General features: G+C 38.6%; 2 protein-coding genes and 1 long non-coding RNA gene across 14 annotated transcripts in view; 2 read left to right on the forward strand and 1 right to left on the reverse strand.

The window, feature by feature from the left end:
- The window catches only part of SMPX (small muscle protein X-linked), a 41290-nt gene extending 34385 nt beyond the window's left edge, over nt 1-6905 (reverse strand). For 3 of the 8 annotated variants that reach the window (XM_061364598.1, XM_061364596.1, XM_061364597.1), the window contains exons 1-2: nt 6454-6633; nt 2839-2898 (exon numbers count right to left, since the gene is read on the reverse strand). In XM_061364598.1, the coding sequence (XP_061220582.1) occupies nt 2839-2877 (39 nt within the window). In that variant the 5' untranslated portion in view covers nt 2878-2898; nt 6454-6633. Of the gene's footprint in view, nt 1-2838; nt 2899-6423; nt 6650-6763 lie in introns of those variants that run through there. The other 5 variants (XM_061364603.1, XM_061364601.1, XM_061364602.1 and 2 more) reach the window with 5 other exon arrangements.
- A 756-nt stretch (nt 6906-7661) lies between these two features.
- Nucleotides 7662-15511, forward strand: LOC133218283 (uncharacterized). Its single transcript, XR_009727090.1, has 3 exons — nt 7662-7777; nt 12845-12993; nt 15221-15511. It is a non-coding gene; the product is annotated as an uncharacterized LOC133218283 (long non-coding RNA).
- Nucleotides 15512-16147: 636 nt separating this feature from the next.
- MBTPS2 (membrane bound transcription factor peptidase, site 2) overlaps nt 16148-25749 on the forward strand; it is a 47670-nt gene continuing 38068 nt past the window's right edge. For 2 of the 5 annotated variants that reach the window (XM_061364606.1, XM_061364608.1), the window contains exons 1-3: nt 16148-16394; nt 21628-21776; nt 23448-23586. In XM_061364606.1, coding sequence (XP_061220590.1) covers nt 16320-16394; nt 21628-21776; nt 23448-23586 — 363 coding nt within the window. In that variant the 5' untranslated portion in view covers nt 16148-16319. Of the gene's footprint in view, nt 16395-21627; nt 21777-22078; nt 22311-23447; nt 23587-25749 lie in introns of those variants that run through there. The other 3 variants (XM_061364609.1, XM_061364605.1, XM_061364607.1) reach the window with 2 other exon arrangements.

Raw genomic sequence — 25749 nt, forward strand, 5'->3', positions numbered from 1 at the left:
ACAAGCAGCCTTTAAGACAGCGTTTAACCCTGTCTGGATCTGATTAACATATACTGTAAGTTAAAATACTTCTAGTATGAAATGAAAGTATGACTGATTTCCAAACAGCTCCTGACCAGAGGTAGCAGAGACCTGAGCTATAAATCTTCTAATCTAGTGCTGGTCCCTTCCCACAGACAAGCAGCCATGTAATGGGTAGATCACCTTCTGTAAGACAGCATAGCTCTGCAAGGACTGTGCTGTGCTGCGATCAGCACAAGTTTGCAATTTTGTGTTTAAAATATGTTTCAAGGCTTTTGTCACCTATCTGCTGGGATGGAGATACGAGCCTTAGTGAGCTCATCTTCCTTGCTTGCTCCCCATCCGCTAAAAAGGGAAACAGGAAATTTTTTTGTTCCAGACTCCTGAAATCCTAAATTATAATTGCTTTAGACAGACATTCTAGGTGTGGTTAGTATTTTTAATCATATTAATTATTAAAACTATTGGCATTTCATCTGTCATTCTTTTCGGAAAGTGCCTACCATACTTTGGATGTCATTGCAGTTTTCATAATGAGTCGGTATTTGTAATGATAAACTCCACTAATGTCTTCCTGAACAGACAAAAGGAAAAATATCTGTAAGCACGATACACAACATTTATTGTTGGTTTGACTAGATTAAACTGGTATTTAGACATCTGTTTGCGTTCTTCTTTCTAGTTAGTAGAAGTAGACACAGGATATCCAGATTAGGATACAAGTTATGCAACCATGCATGAGTTGAGGACTGTTAAGGATAAATTCTTCACGACATCACAGCCATTCCTAGCTGTCCAGAAGGATGACTAAATAAGCTGGAAAGCCACTCCTGTATAAACATATTCAATTTTTAAAAAATAATAATAAAGGAGAGAAAACTTACTTTAATTCAGAAAAAATGAAAATAGGACACAACCTGCCCCTATGCCTAGGGAAAGCCAAGAGTGGTGTTTGGAGGTAGAATAATTTTCAGCCAGAGCTGTACACAGCCTTTTATACACTGAGAGGGGGAGGCCAACAATGTTACCAGGAGTTAACAGTACTTTGATCCTCTATTGACCCAAACTGATCTTGGGAACCAGTTGCTATTTTTATCTCTCCCACATCTGCATATAGTGGCTCTTAGCAAGTGAAGATTTTAGCATATACCTCATGCGATTGGAAAGAAGTAAATTCTGACATTGAGTACCATGAAATACTTCAGTCAGTTAAGTGTCATTACATTTCCATCACTTCAGCATGATGCATATTCTCCAAGGGATGTTGGTCCTACTATAATAGCACATAATAGCAAAGGTCATAATATATGAATCAGATTGTATAAAAGTAATGTTATGTTTTGAGTCATGATTCTTACAGTGCTCAAAATGTAATGGGCCTCAATTGCAGTGCAAGCCTCCCTGCTGGAGCAACCTTTGACACAATGTTTAATAGTTTTATTTTAAAATTTGTGCTGTAATTTTTCTCATTATTCAAATTACCCTTGTAAAAAAAATATGGTTCTTAAAATATTAAACTTAGTGCTTAATGCATTTTTTTAACTGGACAAACTAGAAGTTTTTTTTATATTAAGAAGTCAAAAAGTTATCATAAAAAAAAAAGGAGACTATAACTACCTTTTACCTTAAGGAAAAAAGTAAACCAAATTAATTCCTTAAAAATCTTTGTATGTGACTATGGAGTTTAGATGTAAAATGCAAATAATTTTAATCTATGGATTACATTTTTTCATTAATCAGAAAACACTTCCACAATCATTCTAAAAGAGGGATGAAAATTTGAACTGAGTGAAATCAATGGCAAACTTCTGCTAATTTCAACCCAATTGGAGTACAGTAGTTTGTGTGCCTGTTACAGCAGAGTTGATGTTGATAATGAAAACTAGCATTTTTACAGTGCCTCACAATTTCCGTATGCTGTCTAGCCACTGCGTAATTAAACTTCTTGATATTCTAATCCATTGAGTCAGCATTATCTTGAGGAAACAGAGGACGGATAAGACTTTAGACATTCAATTTTGTTTCTTGCATAATTTCAAGGAACCTGAACTCATGGTAAAATTTCATTGCATTTTACAAAATAATGAAAATTCTACAGTTCAGGAGGTATTCTGGCCTTTTGACAATAATCAGTGATAGTATGAGCTAAATACATTCTTCATGATGCTACTTCATGAAGATGTTGGGATTATTCTTCAGCTGTTTCTTTTACAAGTGTACAACAACCAACTTCATTCATATGAGAACATGCCATTTGAAGAGGTATGCGACAGACAAGAATTTTTAAAATGAAAATATCAACATTTCTCTCATTTTACTTTGGCTTTTAAATAAAATGCTGTTTAAATATACATTGGAAGTTGTGGATTTTTTCCTAAAGGAAGGCAGATGTGGGAGACTTCACAATTTTTATGTGATCTTTTTAGCCTATAATTTTTCCAGCATTGTATTAATTCTGTGGAAAATCTGAGAGTTGCAAAAATTAGTTTTACTCATGCTGCTGATCAGTCATACAGATGCATCACCATGTTTTGCTTAGCTGATCCACCAACAGGCATAACCTAACACTGGAAAGACCATGCAAACAAGCGATCAACCAATCTATCTGATCCTGGTTTTTATCAGCTCAGATCATAAGATGCTCTTCAGGTTAAACTTTTTCAGTGCTTTCATACCCACTAAGCTTTTCACTTTAAAAGAATAATCCCCAGTTAGCACTTCTGTGGTGTTTTGTCTGAGCAAAAATGCAGGTTGCCAAGCAATGGAGGTTGAGATTTATTATTTGATTATGTTAGAAACATAAATACTCTCTCTTACCTGAATGGCTCTGACATGTGACGCTGGCTGTTTTGACATTTTTAAGACAGAGGCTTATCCCTGCAAGCAAAATGAGAAAGTGTTACAGGCTCTGACATTCTGATAGCTAAGGGAGATAAGCTAGAACTTAACCCATGCTGCCTCTTGACAGGCAGTCATTTCATCTGCCCAGCTCCTGTTTCCATCTCAGTTTCAGAGTTGCTTAGATATTCCTTCTGAATATCAGAAGGAGACAGAATACCCGAGCTTCTCCAATTAATCTTTCATAGCCACAAATGGAGCTCTCTCTTTCACATTAAAAACAATAGAGTGGAGATAAGGAATCTCTCAAAACTTGTATTTGTAAAATGCAACCTTGCATTGTAAAATGAGTAAGAATTATGGGAAACATTTGAGCATAAACAATGTATGATTATCTCTGTCACAGTATGAATGTGGGAATTATTAGAATTTTCAGTTTAAAACTTCTTTCAAATAAAGCTAATTTGCTGTACAAAACATTGATAAACACCAACATCATAACCATTTTCTGACACACATCCTTGCAAACCTTTAATTTCAGTATAGACTGAAAATGATCAAGATGGTCAAACTATAAAATTCTCTTTGACAATTGCTAGGGCACGAAGCAGCCTCTCTTCAAAGTTTTAGATCATATAGATTCATCAATTTTCTTTAGCAACAAGATAAAAAAGAACAGAGCTTTCCATATAGTTTTATGTAAGTGGAGAATTATGGACTAATACAGTATTAATATGCCATAACAAAGGGAAAGACACCAAAGTCTAAAGACTGTAAAAGAAATCTTATTAATTAAAACATTGTTTCATCCCTTTATTCCTTCGTTGAGCATTAGGATCTTAACTAGCCTGGACCTTCATCAAAGTCTGGTTATTTATCATTATAATACAAAATAAGATGGTGATACAAAAAAGTGAGAAAGAAGTTCACCAGAGAACTCATTGACCACAACCAAACCACAGCATATTTTTGCTACTATAATTAACCTGAGATGAGAAGGAAAACACTGGGGAAAAAAAAAATAAATTATGTAGGAGAGACAGTACAAATATACAGAGAAATCGAAAGTGGGTCAAAGGCTTTGGTACTCCAAAGAGTATAACTGTCAAGTGGATATCGGAGAAAAATGTCAATGAGTTGCAGGTTGGCTTCAGCTTGGAATATCAGCTTGAAACATGAATATCAGCTTGAAACATAAATATCAGCCTATCACCACTGGAGCTGCATGGAAGACTTGCTCTTGCATATTCTCACATCAGCTTCAGATCTGTGTATAATGCTGAGCAGAACTTAAAAGTAAAAATGACCTGCCATTAGAGGTCTCCCTTTGATCACTCTCTCATCTGTGAAGAGTGCTGTCCAAACCAACACAGCATTAAGTTAGAGGATGTCAACTTCGTAGGTCGCTTTGGGTTTAAGTTGCTTCCACTAAATTAATGAGAAAAAAATCCCACTGTGCAACATAAAGCCCACATGCTTCCAGTGAGTTTTATGTTCTTGTTCTATATTTACATTTACATTTGCAATCTTAAAATCAGTGGCAGTTTTAAAAACTTCAGAATTCACTTTGGGGGATGAAATCTTGACCACTGAAGTTCGTGACAAAATTTGCACAGATTTCAAAAAGCCAAAAGGATTTATTGCACTTTCTGCCTTTCCTTTTTGAAAGTCTCTGCTATACATAGAAATAAGTGTGCTGTGAACCTGTGGTTGTATTCCAAAGAAAAATTCAAAACAGTCCCTTGGTTTATTGGAAAGATAGGACTCATAAACCAGAAAAGTTTAATTATTTTTTCTTATCATCTCCTCTTTCTAATCAGGATGAAAAATGTAAACAAAAGCACAGGAAATTATCATAAAACATTTTTAAACACCACGGATCTACTTTCTAACCACTCTCATGGAGAAATTCATTATTCTAGGATGTACTTTCCACCTTGCCTGCCTGTGCACTGTAAAAACTGCAATACATTTCTTGGGCCATCTACAGCTAAACAGACAAGGATTTACATTGAATCTCAACTTTAAAACAAGTACAGTGATAGCACTTCTCAGTGAGGTGCTCTGGCTCACAAGAAGCCTGCACTCAAAATGCCTGCAATCAGACACCAGTTCCTAAAGACAGATGCATGATACAATTGTGTAGGACTGCTTTTGGAGGAGGTGATTTTCCTTCCAGTTCATGCTGTCCTCATTACCGCCAGAGAAATCAGGACAACAGCACACTACTGAGTAAAAATAGACAATCTTCTCTGGTTGTCTCCCTTTCCCTCCCTTCCCTGAGTTTCCCTCCAGAGCAATACTGACCATCAACACAGGAAATAAAGCTTAGATTACAGATGCATCTATTCCTGAAGTGATTAGTTCATTTTTATACATTCTTTTGCCACGCGTCCCAGAGATAGTCAAGGGTGCTGCACTGATTGCATTAAGTTATTTCTGGCATTCCAATCAGCTCTGCAAACTTGAAAAAAACACTCTTCACCTTGACTTCCACGGCAGGATTTTGCATGTATGCAGCCAGAGAAACACAGACTGTATTCCCCAGTGTCGTTCTGGCCTCCCCACACCTTACCTTTTACCTTGTATGGGCTGCATGCTGAGCTGGATTTAGAGAGCGACAGCAATGTTAGTTCAATTTGGAGCTGTTTTATGCCAGACTTGCCTTGCAAATTCCCTTGCTTCACAGTGAAGTACTCATGAACGGGACTACTTGTGAAATACAGGACTACTACAGTGAAATAAACCAGTGTTTTGAAAGGAAACTTTGTAAAACAAAGGACCTATCTTCTGTCCCTCTGCTAAAAATAATTTCTGACAGGGCTGCAGCAAGATAATAAGCTGACTTATTCAATTTGCTTTAAATATGATGAGGCATCATAATGCCATCATTTGTAATCCGCACAAGAGATATACAGTAGCACACAGACAACAGAAAGAGCCCTCCCCCTGCCCCAGCTGGAAGCTGTCCTTTCCCCCTGCCACACTCACAGCATCAAGCACAATGGGTATTTTGGACACAGAACTGCAGTGTATTATCTTAATAAAAGGCTTTGACTGGAACTACACTACTGTGAGACCAGCTAGTACAAAGAAAGAAGAGAAACCCCCACTTTGCAGCTTCCAGCCTGTTACACAAAAACTTACTACATGCTGTAGGCAAATGCGGTCACATTTTCTGTAATGCAGTTGTCTCCACTACAGTTAAGTTTACAGTGACAGAACACCTCTCTTACCATTTAAACCCCTATGTAATATTTAACCAGGTAAAACAAACATATAGAAAACAATAAGCATGTGCCTATGTACTACAGTATTTGAGCTAATATGCAGTTACCCTTCTTATGAGTCATTAGGTATTTAAGTGACTTTCAGTTTAAAATCTTTAAAGATCCCCACAGACTATAAAGCAGTAACAATCTGCTCTGAATACGCTGATAACACTGCACAAGACACGAAAATAAGCAGAAACCCACAACTATTGCAGTCACCTCACAGCAGTTATTTAAGAGTTTTTGTAAGGGTCTTCAAGGTTTTTAACTGACCCCTTCAAGATTAGCTCACTTATTTAGTTATATAAGAAAAGCTCCAAACCGTCAAGTGAATATGTGGATTTCCCTTCGATGCTGAAAGAGGTACCTTCTTCTACCAGCTGAGGACTGTGATCCTTTTAATGTGTCTGAAATAGCTCCGATGCTTTCAGCCGGGATGGCACTGAGAGCTGCTCCAGCCTGGAGTGGGACTCAGCTGAGAAGTGAAGTGTAAAAGGGAATTCCTGTCATAGCTTCCAGTTGTTCTTCCTAAATATAGAGTTTGATTCACCCTGTAACTTGGTCCCCAGTGACACTTGACCATCGTAAAACCAGGGCTCAAGTGTCAAGCAAGAGGTGTTGAAGGAACACACCTTTGGGTCTTTTTCCTGTCCTCCCTCTCCCTGTTCTGGGTTTTTTACAAGCACCAGGCATACGGCAGCAGCAGGCAATGCACAACTCCTCCTGCAGTGTTTGGGGCAGCATGTACCTCCCTACTGACACAGCAGAGAAGAAAATAATTATGGAGATGTAATGACAAAGAACTCACCTTGGAGGAGCTAAGTAGGGGAAACGAATGCCACACCATCGCTATATCACTGCTAGGTTGGGAGCAGACTCACAGAGAAGCTGCCTCGGGGTCTCGGCATATTGTGCCTCTGAGCGGGACAGCCCTGCTAACAGCGAGGAGAGCTTTTGACTGTGAGAGGCCATAGCGGCCAGCAGATGAATCTTAGGGCATGTGGATGAAGAAAAGCTAAAAGAAGAGGAGGCAATGGGGGGAGTTACTATAGTTCATGAGGGAATTGAAATGCTATTGTAAGTAATGCTCATGCTGGCTGGAGTACTGTCTTTGGTGAAGGCTACTGGAGGAGATATGCCACAGCAAGTAGTGCGTGGGACACAGCCTCATGTTTCCATTCCCAGAAGCATGGCCTCCTACCTACTGCATCTTCACAAAAGTGAACTTTTCATCACTCTTCTGCCGTACCTGTTCTCCCCTGACCCACAACACTATCATTATGGACAATACTGTACTGGCCAGTTGCTGTTGCTACTTGCAACTTTTAGAAGATCGACAGTTTTCAAAATTAGTGCCAAAGACATTTAAAACAACGAGCGGCTGGGACAGTGGTTTCAGGGATGATTTCCCTTGACTTTAACTTACTTGACCAATCACTCTTTTTGTTTCAAGTATCTCAAAGCGGAAGCTGATCACCCAGACCACTTCAATTAGCCTGTGACTCACTCTCTGCTGCACTCTTTCCCAAAAGCAGCTTGCAGACTACTCATAGCCACCCCCTTCCCAAGGAGCCATGATGACAAGCCATGACACAGCTAGGCATGAAACAAGCACATGCATTTGTGTTAGGTCAAGACCGACAGAGGTATGTATAACAATCAGCTCATTCCAACGAGGCTGCTTGGCCTTTTCTGCCAAAAGGCTGAACACGGCTTTTGTCAAGTATACTAAGGCGTGAGAAACCTACTGCAATTGAAAAATGGCAGAGTTCACAACAGGGCTCACAGACCTGGTTTTGCCTAGAATGGAGGAGTCTGCTGTTAACAGTCTAAGATCCTGCCTTCCAGGTGGCTGAGACCACATTAAAGCAAAGCTGGAGTCAGGTAAGTGACTTTATATATCTCCTTGGGAAGGTTCATATTTTCAGCAGAAGTATTAGAAGTAAATGAAAGAGGCAATGCATTTTTGTAACAAGGACTTGTGCATGAATTTGTTTCAATTTATATAACAATAGTTATATTACAGACTAGCTCTGAAATAGAGTTTTCTTCCATGTGTCATTAATTTAGCAAAGAGAGTCCACTGCTTACATTTTATAATCCCATCATCATGCAAATAGGCCTAAGAAATACCAGCTCAATGCTGTTTCCTTCAACAAATTTTCATAGCAGTGACAAGCAATTTAATAGTCTTAGTGATGTGTAAACAGGAAAATAATCTACTTCTGTCACATTCCTAATATCCAACTAAAATGTTTTAAATTGTGAAGATAAAAGGAGTAAACTCAGATTTTATCACTAATATTAGAAAATGTAGATCTTAGAGGGAAAAATAGACACTTTCACTACTATTTTGCATGGCACCACTACCTTCGAATAACCCCAGGATGCACAGCCCCATGGCTTGCAGGTCCATCTGCTAAATATGTGCAGCAGATTATTTAGGAAGTACATAAAGAGGCAGATGTGCATTTCAGATGATGCATTCAATGTTTGGCAAGTTAGGGCCAGGTACATTGACATGCACTGAATAAAATTATCTCTCATGTACAGAGATCCAAAAAACAGTAGCAATGTATTTATTTGAACTATGAAAATCCCAATAAAACTCAAAATATGCTTTTGTTGCATTCCTAAAAGTTTGTCTAATTAACATGCTTCCTGGAACATCTTAATAGTTTTGAAAGCAAATTTGATGGTTAACAGAAACACTTATGTATCTTACTTCACTGAGATATTTCACTGTATAATGTCAGAAGTGTTTCTTTAAGCTGCCAATACTTAACATGCTTACTTAAATATTTTGCTTTTTGACAAATCTCATGAGCACAGATATGAATTCCCTGAGGCTCCCAGAAGAAAAATATTTTTTTCTATTATAGTCCAAAATGTTTCAGTGTAATGCAAATAACGTAATACAACTGAAAATGCAAGTCGACAAATGAGCAGTCACAACCTCAGCTCACTTGAAATAAGACCTCTTTAAAGTAAAATGTTAAAATACATTCCTGGAGTTCTGCTTTGAATTATGAAGTAGTAGCAACATGTTATAGATCTTTGGCAATGCAAAACTTTGCTTCCATGCCTTAATTTTAACTCTATAAATTACAGTTTATTATCAGGTAAGAATAGTGGGCCCAAGATGTTCAGTATTTGGTTAATTAATTCCTATCTCTACCTTCATTTGAATTGTTTGATGAAGAATATGAAACCTAAAGTTGCAGTGCAACTACTGCAACTACTCTTTTCATGATACTGGGGAGATTTATCAGAGGACTACCATAGAGGATCCTGGAAAAAAAACCCACCACCATTTATGTTCTAATTCACACAGGTTTTATTTGTATTTTTGGGCTCTTTTCCCTTAGTAAAGATATATCTACTTCAAGTAACAATGGCTTGGCACACAGGCTTGATGAAAGACAGACTTTCAGTAATGGTATCCAGTCACATGAGGTTAGACAGAAGTACAAAGAAATTAAATAGAATGGAGCTAACCAGCACATTCTTACTCTTGCTTTCAACTGAAAATCATTTTGAATCCTAGATTGCAGAAAGAATTTAAAACCTCATCCTCTTTGTCCAAAAAAAGTTGAGGACGTATCATCAGCTTGATTGTTTCTCTTGGTTCCTCCTTTATGTTTCTTAATATCAAGAAAAAAATCAAGCACTTTCTCTTGAGTTTCTGCTTGTACAGCTAAGCCGAAAACAATAACATCAGGCTGTTTAAGTAATGAACGACATAAAATAGCACGTGAAAATGCTTGCTATTGTCTAGTGGACAGGAAATCAACAAATATATCTAAATTAGCTGATTTTGTTTCTGTGACATTTCTGAGCTGCTAACTAATTCAACTCCTGCATTCTTTCTTTTCCATATAAAAGCATGGTGATTATTATCACAGACTGTTCCATCAAGAAATAATTAGACTTGTATTAAGAAGATGGTCTCATTAGAGGCTGCCAGTGACCTTGTTCTATATTTCATAGTTCCAGCATCTTTTAATAGCATTGTAAGCACCATCTAAGAATTTGTATTAAGTTCTAAAAACTGCATTATGAATATAACTCATGCAAATGCTAGAACGTCATAGCTTTGAACCACTGAACTACCCAAAAGCCTTATTCTCTGTTGATTTGTATTCTATAAAACTCTTACTTCCCAAAACGTATTGAGTAACTGAACCACGATGATGCCATACAAGCAACACATTTGTTTCCACTTTTTCTCCTGGGAAATTTTAGTAACTATACCTGGCAAAGCTGATACTATAAGAAAGAGCAAGGGTACTGGTAGGTTTTGAGGGGAATATGAATTTTAAATGATGTGCTGATTTTGTAAGCACCCTGTCTGTTATAGTGATTCAGCATCACTTGGAAAAGAAACAAACTGCATGACACTGCACCATTAGGTATTGTTCTGGACAGAGATATTTGACAAAATAGGATCTGACTGAATCATTGGTGAAATTTTCAACAGAAGACTATTCATCATTGTCACAGACCAGGACAATTCAAATAGGCATCTATTATCTTTTTCAATCCCATAACAGACTTCTTTTGATGAAGGCCATCCCTGTCAGTTGATCACATCTGCTGAACACTATTAACTCTTGCCTTCAATGGTCAGATTGAGACCTCAGCTGATGGATTTGTAAGGAATTTTGCTGTTATACCCATCTGAGCCAAAGATGTACAAGAACTAAGTACAGATGTACCAGAGGACTTGGGGACTCAGAACCACACAAAGCAACGTGCTTATCTCTTGCAATAAAACATGAAACAAAATTGCAGCTGTGCAGGTAATCAGCTCGCACATAGCTATGACCCTGCTGTGAGAGCAATCATCTGAAGTCTGACAAAGACTAAAAAGACTAATTCCTGATGATTCCTCATCTAAACGGCATATTAACAGGAATAAAGACATGGTTGAGACATGGAAAATCTGGTTGGTAGAAAAATGCACCCAGAACAAGGGAGATGAGGGAATGCACTGGAGAAAGCAGAATATCAAGGATATTCTAAAGAAAGGAATGCCCTTAAATAAAAAATAACCAAATTCAAAGTCAACTACACCAAACTGCTGAATCATACATGATAGATCTGTTGCTATCTTTGGTTTGCCTTGGTTGAACATAAAATATAAAATGAAGATTGATAAACTGTGGGTGTGAAGAATTTTAAAGTTCGAATCAATATCAGGACACTTCTCTAAGTTGCCATGAGTCATACTGAAAAAAATCCCTAGCTTCTCATACTTCAAACATTCTGAAAAATAAGACAATTAAGAATGACTGCTTTCCATGGTGAAGATATGAATAAATCTACTACTCATACCTACCTATCAAGTAGTCAAACATGATCTATACCAAACCTTACTTTTATTGAATCATATCTGCTACAGGAACATTTTTCAATCATCTGTGGTCTCCTGCCATACAAATAGTATACATCTACAGAGAGAAATCACTGAAAGAAATCAGAGTTGGCACAGAAAGACCAGTAAGGTCCTCCAGCTGCTAATTTTGAAATGAAGCTTCCAAATACAGTATCATATCTCAAGTATTAAAAAAATAATATAAATAAATTGTTTTAGGAAATTATACAAAGTAACTTCTAAAATCCTCACATCTTACCATACATCCATATGAAGGAAGGTTGTGGACTGGCATTATCTTCTATCCAAGGATAATAACAAACCTAAAAAAAAACAAACTATAAATATTAAGATGCTTCCTTCAGCCACATCAGGCTGTGCGACACAGGGGGTAGCCCTCTGAAGAACCCAAGATCTGGAGCTAAAAGTGGTGCTTAAAACTCAACTGTCCTGAAAATAACTTTTGAGAACTGCAGGCTCCTCTGTGTTTCCTATGCTCACCAACTATCATTGAGGTGCCACAATCTTTATATGCTGAGTATCCATTAAGATGTTCACAGCTTTCAAATTGATTATTTATTAGCAAAAACCAGAAACATTCTTAGCTCATGTTCCTGACATAAACTGATCTATGTAAGGCAAAACTGCTGGTTTGTCATGGATAGTTCACATGTGCTCTTGCTGACCAGGGGCAGAGGGATGTGTAGTTCTGGGGCACCAGTTCAGATTATAGTTTTCCACAGTGTGCAGAGCTATGTGATCAGGAAGCAGCTCCCTATTGTCCTTGAGGCAGAACAAAATCAGTGCTTGTTTAAAAGAGTGCTATGCTGTATAATGAAGCAATTCTGGAGCTAGTTCAACCATCTGTACAGTCCAGGTGGACAGTAATGGTAATACCTTCATCAGCTCAGCCTGTGCAAGACATTCTTATTATTCAGAACAGCTAAATACCGTATATATGTATATGCAAATAGAAATGCTACAGGCTTTAACAGTCTGTTTGTTAAAGGATGAACTACAAACTAATTTATCTTCTTGATTATCTCACTTTGACTTACCCAACCTAACTGCACTTCTTTCCCCTGGGTTCAAGGCTGCCCTACAAGTTCTGGGCTTCAAACTTGATAGGTCTAATACTATCATGTACATTAATTTCAGGTTACAGTAAGCATGAAATAACACCTGTTAGGCTAAAACTATTCCATATTTAGTTTGCATCCTACAGTAAAATAGGGAATCATGTACATAGGGACTTCACAGCAAAAAGTCACAGCTTGCCATTTTCTTCCCGTGTGTGTTGTCCTCCTTCAGTGACTGAGTCCCTTTCTTCCTACAGTTTAGGTAAACCCAATTTCAAGGAAAAAAATCGAAAGCTGTAAAGGGCTCTCAACATAACAGTGAAGAATAACTACTCTGTGGTAGATATTCCATACTTTTTCTCACATATAATTTCTAAATGACTGCAGTGGATGCAAAGCCCAACAGGTAAATAAGCAAGACTATTGGCTAAAGAAGCAGCTGAAGCCCTAAACTCATACTCTCACAGAACTGTAGTCTAGAACAATATTTGAGCCACATTCCTCAAGTTTTTTCTTATCCTTTGTTTTCCTTTGGGTCTGACACTCATTTCTCCTTCGGGTGCAACAGGTTTGGAGGACCTTCTGTAAGATGTCATTCCAGTCATGATGTGCTTAACAGAAGTATGCCAGATGGGTAAATGCTGCAGTTTTTATATTTTTTTTTTTAAATCTTGCTGCAAGTAAGTAAAACCTGTCATTCAAAATGTTATAGGTCAGTACTAGTAATTAACAAATGGTGAAAAATCATGTAAAACTACTCTCTTCTCTGTAGCAGATTAACCTAGTAAAGGAGTGTTTCCGTGAATGCTTGTGCTTTTACATTACTTACAGTGACTTAAGAACAAATTTAATTTGTCTTAAGAGTTAACATACCACCTTTCCAGCATGTATTTTTGGTAACCAGGTTAAATGCTACAAACAAATCCTAACCTTAACATATTTGACCTAATTTCTACTTAAATAAAGCAAGACTGGTATGTACTGTAAGTGGAACATAAAAAATTATGAACAAAATTGTTTAACATTCTGCTCTTTTCTAGGCACAGCAAGGATGATTTTTCTCATTTGGGTTTCAGTTTAAAAGATCACCTGTATTACCATATTTCTGCCATATACTGTGATTTTTACATGATAATATTAGTGCCCTGGTTTTACCTTTTTCCATTTCTCCTACCATCCCACCAGGAGTGGAGCAACTGTGTGGTATTTATTTGCCAGCTGGGGTTAAACCACAGTGATTATTAAAGTAAATGAAAACATATTTCTCCTTCAGACATTTACAACCAATGCTACACCCATCTCTGTAGTGTATCTTGTGCCTCAGATTCCTTCTTTACTCTGATCTTTATACCCCCTCCAGAAGCAATCGCCTCACCTGCATAAGTGCTTAATGGACCGTGTATTTCATCTTTACCCATTTCTTCTTTCATGCATCCTTGACCATCCATACTTTTATATTTTTAGCTACACTTGGGTATTTATTCTGCAAACATTCGCGTACTCCATGAAAGCACCCCTTCATTTCAGGTTATGCTGGCACATAACTTTCTGCAGAATCATGCTTTATTCCAGCCTTCCAACAGATTGTGCCCAACAATCTGTTGACAAATGCTACTCAGAACATACGCAAAAACACATTTGCTGTCCTTGATGCTCAAACAGCCAACCAGAATCAATGTTCTGATTCTATTGTCTTCGAAGTGGCAAAATTTACCTCTCACATCCATCAAAATGCACGTTTTAGCTGATTTTGGGTCTGACACTGCAATGAACCGTGATCAGGTACAATTTCACTGAAGCCCTGCAAACCCCTCTAAACACCAATGCTTTTGAAAGTGTCGGTAAAACTGGTTTTACTTTTACTTTGCAATGTGTGTTCTATGGTAACAGCTGAATAATCACATACTTACTTACATAATAAAGTTGAAGAGATAAATTATTAGACATAATTAATTTTAAGATATATTTACTATGTCTGGGAAAAGATGCCTATCGCATTAAGCTGCTAACTGAATTTGATAGTATCTTAATTAATGTATTATTAACATAGTCATGGAGGGTTGGAACAACATGATCTTTAAGGTCCCTTCCTACCCAAACTATTCTATTGATTTCATGAAAGACATTCACCAGTGAACACATGAACGCAGGTATGCATTACCAGTTCTCACTTCCCACTCTGCTCCCACAATGGCCAATGATGAGATTGCCCAGGGCTGTCTCCCCTTACCTGCCTGCTGACCATCTCCTGGGGTACAGCCCCTTATTCCCCTTCAGCAATACCATGTTATCAATGAAATGGAGCTTAAAAGAACCAAGGAGTTCAGAGCTGAGATGTTTTTCCTGTTGGTAGCATAAGGAAAGCTCGCAGCATTCCTTTCATGAAGGACAGAACAAATAAACACGTATGGAACAAAGAAAGAGCTAAAAAATCGGAAAATGTGACTTAAAAACAGCATTAAAATCGTTTAAATTCTAGCAAAGGGGGACTTTTTTTTTTTATTCAAATGACAGACACTTGTATATATAAAACAAACAAACCCCCACAATTTCTACAAAGCTTTTTGTGTAGAAAAGACAGACTGTTGTTTTTACGAAGCCTTCTCCTAATGGCAGTCCTAGCTTGTCCACAGAATGGTCTATGAATCTACAAACTAATGCAATAGAGCTGAAGGATGGATGCAACATGCATTTGCAGGAGAGGGATGGTCTTCTGAGTAATTTATCACAAGCCAAGGGCAAAGAAAACATTTCCGGAGCACACTGGAAAAGGTGGACTAGAAGCCACAGACTTCGGAGGGCTCTCCCACTGCTTCTTTCTTGATTCATGAGAATCTACAGAAATGAGAAAACTGAATACGTAACAATGCCTATTTTTCACAGGAGGGAGTGGAGGGAAACAGAAGGGAGGGGAAGAGGACAGTTCAATTTGTATAGCTCATTTAGGCAAATACCTTCCCTTAACCTTTGCCAAATCTTCTATTTGTTTGCTTTTAGCTTTCAAGCTCTGAAAGTTTTTAAACTAAGAAATGCCCTGAGAAATCAACTCTGGAGATCAGTGTCCCACTCCCAGTTACAACACACCTCATTTTATTCTGACACGAAGTCGATGTTAAACTTCCGGAAGAATGTCGCTGGTCCCAAGGAATCCTATTACTCCCTCATCACTCAAGCGCTCCCACAACCCCCTTTAACCTTCCCACCGTAAACAACCTTTATTCCCCCGTTTAGGTCACAACCACCTAAGCCCCCCCTTTATTCCCGCGGGGAGTAAATCATCACGTTCAGTACAGCTCTCCCGAAGCGCTCCAGTTCCTCCGCCCGCAGCTCCACAGGGAGCTCCATCGCCTGCGAACGTCTCTATCATTCAACAAGTCGCATAAAACCACCACACGTTTACACCATTACACCTCGACGTACGCACACCTCAGCGTCTGACATTCATTCAGCGATAGACGGAGGACCCCAGCCCCACGGCTGCCCCACACCAGCCAACCACACACGCCTGCGCAGTCCGCCCCAGGTCTAGCAGCGTAAGGGTAGGTCGGCTCCGAGCAGGCGCTCCGTTCCCCCTGCGCCGTGACGTCACCCCGCCATCTGCCCTCGCTCGAGACTGTGCCCGGAAGTGTCCGACCGGGCAATGTAGCTGATAGAGAAAGGTTCCGGGAGAGGTTTAGTTCCGGGGACTCCTCCGCATGAACGACGGCCGCCGCCACCGATTAGGCTGCAACGATGATCCCGATCCCGGTGGTGGTGTGCGTGCTGGGGGGCTGGTGCGCTATCTACCTGGTGGATACGCTGCTCAAGGTGAGGCCTGCGGACCCACGGCCGGACGGGAGCCTTTGGTCCCGGGCACTCCGGGCAAGAGCACCGCTTCACCCCTCTCCGGGGCGGGAAGAGGCACTGATAGCCCCATCTCTCTCCCCTCTGCTTTCACGCGGGCGAGGCCTAGAGTCACCACGGGGGAGAGGCGTCCTCGCCTCGCCCACCCTCCGAAACACAAGGGTTGGCCATGGCCCTCACACCCAGGCGGAGTTGCCGCTCCCCAGCTCAACCCTGCACGGCCTCCTTGCAGTTCAAATCTGAGGGGAGGGAAGGCGGGTGGCGGCCTCCCCTGCTCTCCCCGCTCATCTCCGGCCCGGTGCCGGGCTTTGCCCCCGGGCAGCTCCGCGGAGGCTGCGGTCGGCAAGAGGATTGTGCTCACACCTCCACACCTTGCTGTCCTTCCTTCGGCTCCTGACGCCATCCCTTGCCCTAAGAACGGGGCCCTCCAGCCCTGCGAGTAGCCTTGGTAGCAGCGTCCCGGAGAGGTAGTGTTTTGCTTCCGCCCATCGCTCGGGTCGAAAACGCCTCCCAGCCGGCTGCGGGGCCTTCAGGCCAGTGTTAAAGGACCACAGTTGAGAAACGCTAGGGAGGACAGCATTTGGTCTGCTGCTTAAACAGTTCTGTGGCACTTTAACGTGCTTTCCGGAATTGAACGTATTATTGTGTATGCACCCCTTAATTTACGAGAGTATGTGTTTTATTAGTTATTATTTTTCTAAAATTCCTGTGCATAACTAAGACACTTTTTTTTTCTTTTAAATTTCCTTAATTCTATTAAAAAAAAACCCTCCAAAACAAACAACTTGGGACAGAGATCAATACAATTATTTTTTTATGAAATAAACTTTAATCTTAAGAGAATCGTGTGTGACTCATCTTCTTCCTATTGATGGGGAGGGTAAGGTTTGAAAAGAAAATACACCAACAAGACATCATTCATTATATCTAGGGATGCATAGGTGCATTGCACACGTTTTACTGAGTGGGTTTTTTTATTGGTTGTTTTGTGTTGTTTTAGCCTGACAGATAAGTTTTCTAAACTTATCTTGAAATTGCAAAGTATGTATGCAAAATAGGGTGAATGCTGGTTAAATGTGAAGAGATAAAGTGAGATTAAAGGTTTGATTTATAATTCTTTTCTATAATAACATTACAGTCCAGAAGTTGCATATGTTTCTGCCAAGTGCAGGTAGGGCCTTGCATTTTCAAAGCAAAAAACGTTTTATTTTGTCACTTTAAATTATAGGAAGAAGCAAGAAATTTTAGGTGATGAGAGAACTTGGAAAAATACATGGCTCCCCCTGCTGCTAATTGTTAGTGAGCAAATGTAGCTCAGTAGATAATGCGAGCTATTAATTGCCAAATATTAGTCTGTAGATAATGACAATAAAAATTACAGTGATTTATCTGAAGATTTTTCAAATTTTGCTACATCAAGCCTATACTAGCTATTTGGAAAAAATGTGATGTTTCAAAACACAGTAGAAGATTGATCGGATACCAGAAAAACATGCTCCTGACTGTAGTGAGACACAAGAAAACCACCACAAAGGTCAGACAGCAGGCTGGTTTTCTTTTGATGGTAACTCTGTCTGATGAAGTGGGAAGCAAGAGCTGAACTCCAGCAGCAGACCTGTTGTGCCACAATGCTGAAACCCATTTGTATCTCTGAGATTTCTGAAGATTTCTTTCAGCATTAGACATTAAAGTAAGAACAGCCACTGGTTTTCTTGTTACAACCTCTGATAGAGCTTAGCAGCAGCAGGGGAGAAAACTTGGTGTCTGATTTTTGTTGATAAAGCAGAGGTAATGCCTGGAATGCTATAGCAAGTAAGATTGTCCAGGCGTTAAAATTTTAGATCTTTTAAGTAAAGTTGACAAAGGTTAATCATCAGGAAGTACGTGGGAGCTGCTGGCTCTTAGGGGACTTAACTGGTAGATCTCATGTGTGTGCATCTTGATAGGTTTCACTGTGAGCACCACAGTCAAAGTAGAATTTGAATTAAATAACCAGATTTACATAATTAGGAAGCTTGGAGTTACTTGTTTTATTGCTGGTACTGTAAATCTTCCACCACATTCATATCCTGAGGCTGCTAGCAACCATAGCAAGAGGCAGTCCCTGTTTAAACCTTACATCACTTACAATTTAATTACACTAAAAGGATGTACAGAGTGTGGGTGAAGAATAATACAGAAGTACTTTTCCAGGTGTGATCCCATTGATTTTTTTGGTGAGGGAAGGATGCATGCTGTGACTTTGTAGTTGATGTTTATTCTGTAAACTTGTTCAATGTGAAGTGTCTCTTGCATAGTTTGTACCCTTACTGATTTTGTTCAGATTTCAGACATTTTGTTAGGGAGTCAGACTCTCAGAAAGTGTAAAATGTAGAAGACATAGCTGTGTCCATAAATGCATTTTTGCACAAACTCACATAATATTGCTAGAGTTACATTACAAGATCCTTTCATGTTAGCAAACTAAAATTTTGCCAAATAAGCTGGGACTTGTAATTTTAAGTCCGTCTTATTGCTCTTCATTGAAACACTGGCATGAAAGTTTCCATTGAAGCTTAGATTCTATAAAACTGAATCAGTCAGGCAGAGTCCTAAATTCTTGCTCTCCAGCATCCTAAATCATCCTGTTTCCTTCTGCCTGAAAGATCAGGAATGAGCAAAGGGTAGAAGGTTGTCCCTCATTCTGCTATGAAAAACAAAGGATGCATTAGATGCATTCAGTCAAGGTTAGCCTTCAGCTTTTAAGGTCAGGAAGCTGAAATGGTTCAGAGCTCTTGAACAGAATTTGTCAGCGAAGAGGAATGTTAAGGACTCCTGCTTGCTGGCAGATATTTATGGAGCTCCTGAAGTATTTAGCAGACGTTTGTTATTTTGAAGGCTGGCATAAATAAAAAAGGTATTAGCTTTATAGTAAAATAAATATAAGACAGACACTTAAAATTCAACTTAAAGAAGCAGAACCAAAGCCTGTGTGAAGGAAGTTTGAAATGAAACATGAAATACTAACATACCTCATACCATGGTGTGAGAGTGTATGTGGTAATGCGGTGATCCTACTGGCCTTGGGACAGAAGGAGCAAAAGCTTGCATAGAGATTTTAAATATACTTTGCAAATGTATGCAGTCATTTATTGATCATGAATACCATGTATACAACTTGTGAGGAAAACAGAAAATGAATTTTGATACCTTTCCCCCCTGCCCCCCATTTGACAAATGTATGGTCAGTCTAATATTTCTCATGGAAAACTTCAAATTTATTTATGCTAACACAGTGTGGCTGTGATGTGGTTGGAATGAATTTGAAAGGATGAATTTGTGGCTCTTCTATGGGAAAAAGTGGGTTTTGCATGTGATAAGGAGGACATTTTGAAAGTGCCAGATCAATATTTGAGATTAGCTTTATTATAATAATATGTGATTGTTTGGGGTTCTTCTTGGACTCTGTGTGAATGAATAGGGTGTGTTTCCTTAATTCGCAAAAGACAGGTTTTCATACCTAATGTCCTACATATGTACTTAATGTCATACATATTTTTGTTCATAGTTAACCTGGTAGATGATGTGAGGAGGTCTTTTTCTTTGTTTCTTTGGCTTATATATTATTAATTGTACATATGTAATCATCTTTGTGATCTCTTCTGTTAAAGTTAGCAAATGCTGGATTAGCAAATGCTGATCTAAAGTTACTAGTGTCTAAAGTTACTAGTGTCATGGGGAGTGTTGACTAGAGAATACATGACAACGAAAATTTCTGTCGGTGCCCTCAGCTGACTGAACAAAAATGTGGCTGAAATCAGTAGGGTGAAGAAGGAAATGATAACAAAAATACATAGGCAGAGGGATTAAATGGTATAATAGGTGATACATGAACAATGACCTTAGTAAATGGGTGTTATGTCCTAGGAAAATTGTTACTTGAAATAATTTTTTAGTGTTTAGATTTTAATTAATTCAACAAAATGAGGAAAGCTATGAATATAGTTGTGGAGGATGAGATCCTGACTCCTCACCACCACCATGGCAGGACAGGAGGAATGCAAGGAACTTGGCAGGTTCTACATTTGTTTTAAGAACCACAGACGACAGCCAGAAACTTGTGTAGTAACTCTTGGGGGAGGAGAGGGGAGCCTGATGTAAACTACACATTCCTGATGTCTTCAGTAGGTGCTGCTGCTCACAGGGAAATTTGGGAACAGTGTTCCAGTTCAGACAGCTCCAAAGACTTGTCTGGATTATGTCAGAGACACTCCTGCCTTGGGAACTGCCCAAAGTCAGAAGGCTCAAAGCTCTCTTGAGCTTTGAGCTTTTCCTGAGCTATGAGTTTCTCTTCCACCTCCAAGGAAAGCATTCCTCCAGCTGGGTTTCTGATACTAACTTCCATGAAGCAGGCTGAGGAAAGCCTATTGAGAATGCAAGCGCCACATAATGCAAAGTAACAATTGTGAAAGTATGTCTATTGGTCTATAATATGAGATAATACTGCAGATAAGTATTAATCATATAGTTTATAGGTCATATTTCTCATAAAGAGAAATCTTTGGAACAAGTAGTAAGGCATTTTAGCAGTATCTTGAAGTGCTGGGAAGTTACCACGGTGAAATCTCTATTGTAGTACAGGTTGATAATTTTTAAATTTCTTCTGGCTTTTTGTTAGCATGTTGAAATGTTTCAGGCTCTTTAGGCATAGTGTTTGTGTTTGAAAAATAGACCTCCTATTTACCCTTACTAGAGGGTATCCACAATACTGATCCATATCTCACCAATATTGGAACCAGCCTTTTTTTTTACCTGAAGCCAAAAGTGGTTTTATTTACTGTAGTTTTAAAAATGCTTACTGGAATATAATTGCACATTGAAAAAAAATGCCATAAACAGTTTAGTCTTTAGCTTTGTAACCAGACAGTTAAAGACTACTGAAAGTGATTTACCACTAGGAAAGATGATTGAAGACCTTGTTTGTCAAATAACACTAGATAACTGATCTCTCTCTCAGTCCTCCAACTGTTGTGATATACATTTTTTTTCATATTTCATGTTACACCTACCTATATGTCAAAATATAAATAATGTGCAGGACATTTACCTGAAGTTATAAATCTGTTTTTATATAAATAAATGTGACTGCTTAGTTACATAAAAAAAAAGAAATCATTCTAGAAGCTTTTGGTCAAACTAGTTTTCCATTGTTTTGCAGTCATCCAGCACTTTGAAGGCATCTTATGAAGACTGGCTGCTGACATACGGCTTGAGCATCTCTCCTTTTCGCATGCGATGGCAAACAGCTCTCTTCAACCGCCAGTTTTACAGCTGGGGAAGATGGAAACCCAGATTTCTGTATTTATGGTATAAATTCAGGATTATTTTTTTTTTTTCTTTTGGTCAAATACAGTGTTAGCTACTTTACCATGCCTGTACTTCTCAGCCTTAAATGTTCAATGGATAGACATTGGTATTTCACTATGCTAAGGGTAAAACCAAACTAGCATCATTGCCAGAATTGTACTGTGAAGTATAAGTCTTTCTCCTCTCAAATTGGGTTGCAATTTGAGATTTTATAAAACTAGAAACATGTAAACTATTTTTACCTATGGTTTGAACTACACATAGTTCATAAGAGTACAGCTGTTACATGTAATACTGCATACAGAAGTAGTCTGAGAATGGCTTCTCATATCCTAGATCTGTCCGTCACTGAACACTAAACTCTTCCCTGATCACTAGAGTTGCATACTATGTATTCAGAGACAGTTATGTCCCTGTTGTCAATCATTGTCCAGACATTCAGCAATATATCTGTTCAGAAGCACATTGCTCAACTTCTGTCTTTTATCTGCCAGCACCTAACCCTGCTAAGATTGCACAAACTGCTGGGTATGGGTAAATAAGCAGGGTGGTTAGTATGTGTTCTCCTGGACTGTTTTAAAAACTACTGCTCAGTTGCCTTCCAGCATTAGTTTATATGTGCTCTGAAAATACAAAATGAGTGAAGTTTGAATTTCTTTCCATTTTCTGTATTGCTACCCTAAGTGACATAGCACAAAAAGAGAGGTCTGCTTCATACTGGTTTCTCTCATAATGATTTTGCTATTTCAGGCTGAAATAGTTCTATATCAATCACAATTTTTTAATGTGTGTAATTTATTACAGTATAATGTTTCCTCCACTCTCTTTGATTAACATTACAACTACATGTTGCTTGAAATAAATCTACTAATTCCCAGTGAGCTTCATTAAGGATTATAAGAAAACAGTTATTGTGAGAGGAAGAAGGACTGGTAGTTAATTGAAGTGTTTTAGCTAGAAAATAATTGTTATCAGATCTTTCAACTATTGGACAGCATAAAATAATAATAATACTGCTGAATAAAAATTAACTACTAGGTGGGCTGCTGTAACTTGAAATGGTTTTCAAGCTGATTGTAATGAAAAATAGATTGGTGAGAAGAAAAATGTGTTTTAAGTAGTTGATTTTAATCTGGTCTTGGAATTGTACCTTTCAGTTGTTGCTCTTTAAAAAACATTGAGTCTCATTTATTGTTCTTCATCATTTTTATTGTTTGTGAAGAAGATGCAAAATTTATTGGAAAAGCTTACATAAATAAATATGTATGCTACTCCATCATTTCATCAAGGTCTCCAAATATGTGATGGTGGTGCAAATTGGTAAACAACACATTTTTACTTATGTTTTTTATATTCATAGCTAATGGCAAGTTACATATATTGGGTAACTGAAAAATTTAGAATACGTAAAACCAACATAAAAATATTTGACAATCAGGATATGGTTTGGATGCAAAACATTTGTTAAACAAGAAAAATAGTATATGTTGTTAGTGTTAATAGCAAATATTTCTGTACTGGGTTGTTGATAACATGAATGGTAGTAGCATCAGAAAAGTATTACCCTATCAGTTTGGTGTGCTGAGCTGTGCTAAAGCAGTTACATATTCAGAGAATATACCCTATCTTCTTATGGCTGTGCATTGCTAAACTATTTGCTTGTCTCTGTAGGTTCAGCATAGGAATGGTGTTTGGCATAGTTGCCATGTTTGGCTCTGTTGTTCTTCTTGGAAAGACACTGATGCAAACACTGGCACAGATGCTCACGGAGGCACCGAAAGCCCAGAATGATCGTATGCTGCAAGTTGTGGTAAGTGTTCTTGCCTCAGGTCTTCATTTGAGTGTTGTGAACTGATCTTAACCAGCTTCTTAAGGGGTGTGTGATGCTTAAATCCTCCCATACAAGAATAACCTAACTCCTGATAGTCATTTACGCAGAAGTTTGTTGGTTTGTTACCAGCCTTGAGAATGGGGAGTGGAGGTAGGAAAAGACGGGAAGACGAATGAAGGCAAATGTGTTTAAGAGCTTATATTAAAAATTCTTGAGAGTGAGAATGGGCTAGTAATGTTGAAAACCCCTAGATTATCATAGTACTAAGAATACAAAACAGAGCTAAGAATTTACCTCCTCTGGGTTGTGCAGTGTTCAGGCACTGGTGGCCATAAAGTTTGCAGAGCACAGCCCTATTCCACAAGAAGAGAGGTTTTCTATTTCTTTTGTTACAATACAAAACATCAGTGGAAAAGGAAAGAAGTATAAAGAGCTTTGTGTGAGAGTGGAAGCAAATATTTATTAGTGAGGAGATGGCATATTTTTTGATTTTTCAAGGAGTTATGCCCTAATTTGCAGTGTAAAATTGAAGTGCTGGCAGTATCTAGGCAAAGGCCTAATAACAGTGTATTTCATTTTTTAATGGATTTCTGATGCTTGACAATATATTGTATTGTTTTAGAAAGGAAAGTATTTCACAGAATGGAAGACACTGCAAATACTGCCTTTTTTATCTGTACACAAGGCTGTAAAGGAAGAACGTTGTCTTACAACAGTTTTAACCTTTTAGAAGGAATCCTAGTCACCTTCACTTTCCCAGGAGTGCTATCTGGCTAGAATGTATGGTCATTATCAGAAACACAGTCCTGTGAGATTGCTGTGCCTTCTGTCTTCTGTTGCATGGCTTAAGGGAGACATGCCCAGCCATTTTATTCTAAGTACTCAGCTTTTCTAGTGAACAAAAGTTGGGTTTCGTGTGCTGCCATGATAGACTTTCCCATAAGCGCTAATCTTAATGTGGGCAGCTAGACTTAAAAAGTTACATGAGTGCAGGAAGCCTGATCATTATGCAATAAACTCAGTACCTTTGAGGTGGTTTGGGTCTCTTTCACATATGGAGGGTGAATATAGCAAATACAGTGTGTGTTGCCAAAAGCAGGTAACAAGATCTGGGAGAGAATTGCTGGTGCTGGTAGTGCCACTGCAGTTACCCAGTCCTCAGCCTGCTTCTGCATTATCTCCAGAAGCAGACAGGAGTGGACAGTCTGTGTGTCCAGTAGAACACAAGTTGAACATGAGACAGAAAATATTTAATTTACATGCCAACAGGGTCTATCCTAAGCATGTAAGTCTACTACATTACATTACAATCATCCCTTACATCTTTATTTTCTGACATCATAGATCTATCCACTTTTGTGACACTAAAGTGGTCAGTTGCAATATATTGCTCTTAGAAGAAAATAACCTAGAGGCCACCAAAGTAAAGATAAGCCTTTGGAATTAACCTGGTGTGAACTGGAACTATGAAAGCAAAAATACAGGATAATGCTCACAGTTTCAGTATGGAATTGATTCCTCAGTGACTGCTTACTAGCAATATCATTGCATTCAAACCAAGTACAAACAGGCACTGAGAAAGATGTAATGTATAGGGACAATTTAATGTCATGTATAGGGATAAGGTAACTTCTAATTTGAATTGTGGTTCTCTTTCTTTCCTACCTCATTCTGTAATTTCTGAATGGTCACAGTTGTATGATTCTGCCTTTAAAGTGTTTTAGTATTCTTTTTGAATGGGATATGCCACCATACACTGACACGATAAAGGGATCATGTGTGATTGCAAATAGGTGAAGAACGAATCAGGAGGGTCTTCTCCTCATTTAAATTAGTTAGGTGTATTTGACTTCCTGAAGGAGAGTGAGTTAGTTAAAAACAACCAAACAGACACTCCCCCTCATTAAAAACAAACAAACAAACAAGCAAAACCCAAACCAAAACCAAGTAACCAAAAAACAAACGAACGAACAAACCCAAATACCCAAAACCAATCCCTCCCCCCCAAAAAAACAAACCACCACAAAACCTGAAACAAGTGTTATTTTTTTTTTAACTCAACTTTTGCCTGTGACATAAATACGTTTAACCTTTAGCTATTGAGAGAGGGGGATACAGTTCTGTTTATGTTTTATTGATTAA

This window comes from Neopsephotus bourkii, unplaced genomic scaffold (genome assembly GCF_033783945.1).
Source record: "Neopsephotus bourkii isolate Nb327-2 ecotype Australia unplaced genomic scaffold, CSIRO-AGI_Nbou_v1 NB_1234, whole genome shotgun sequence".
Lineage (NCBI taxonomy): Eukaryota > Metazoa > Chordata > Aves > Psittaciformes > Psittacidae > Neopsephotus > Neopsephotus bourkii.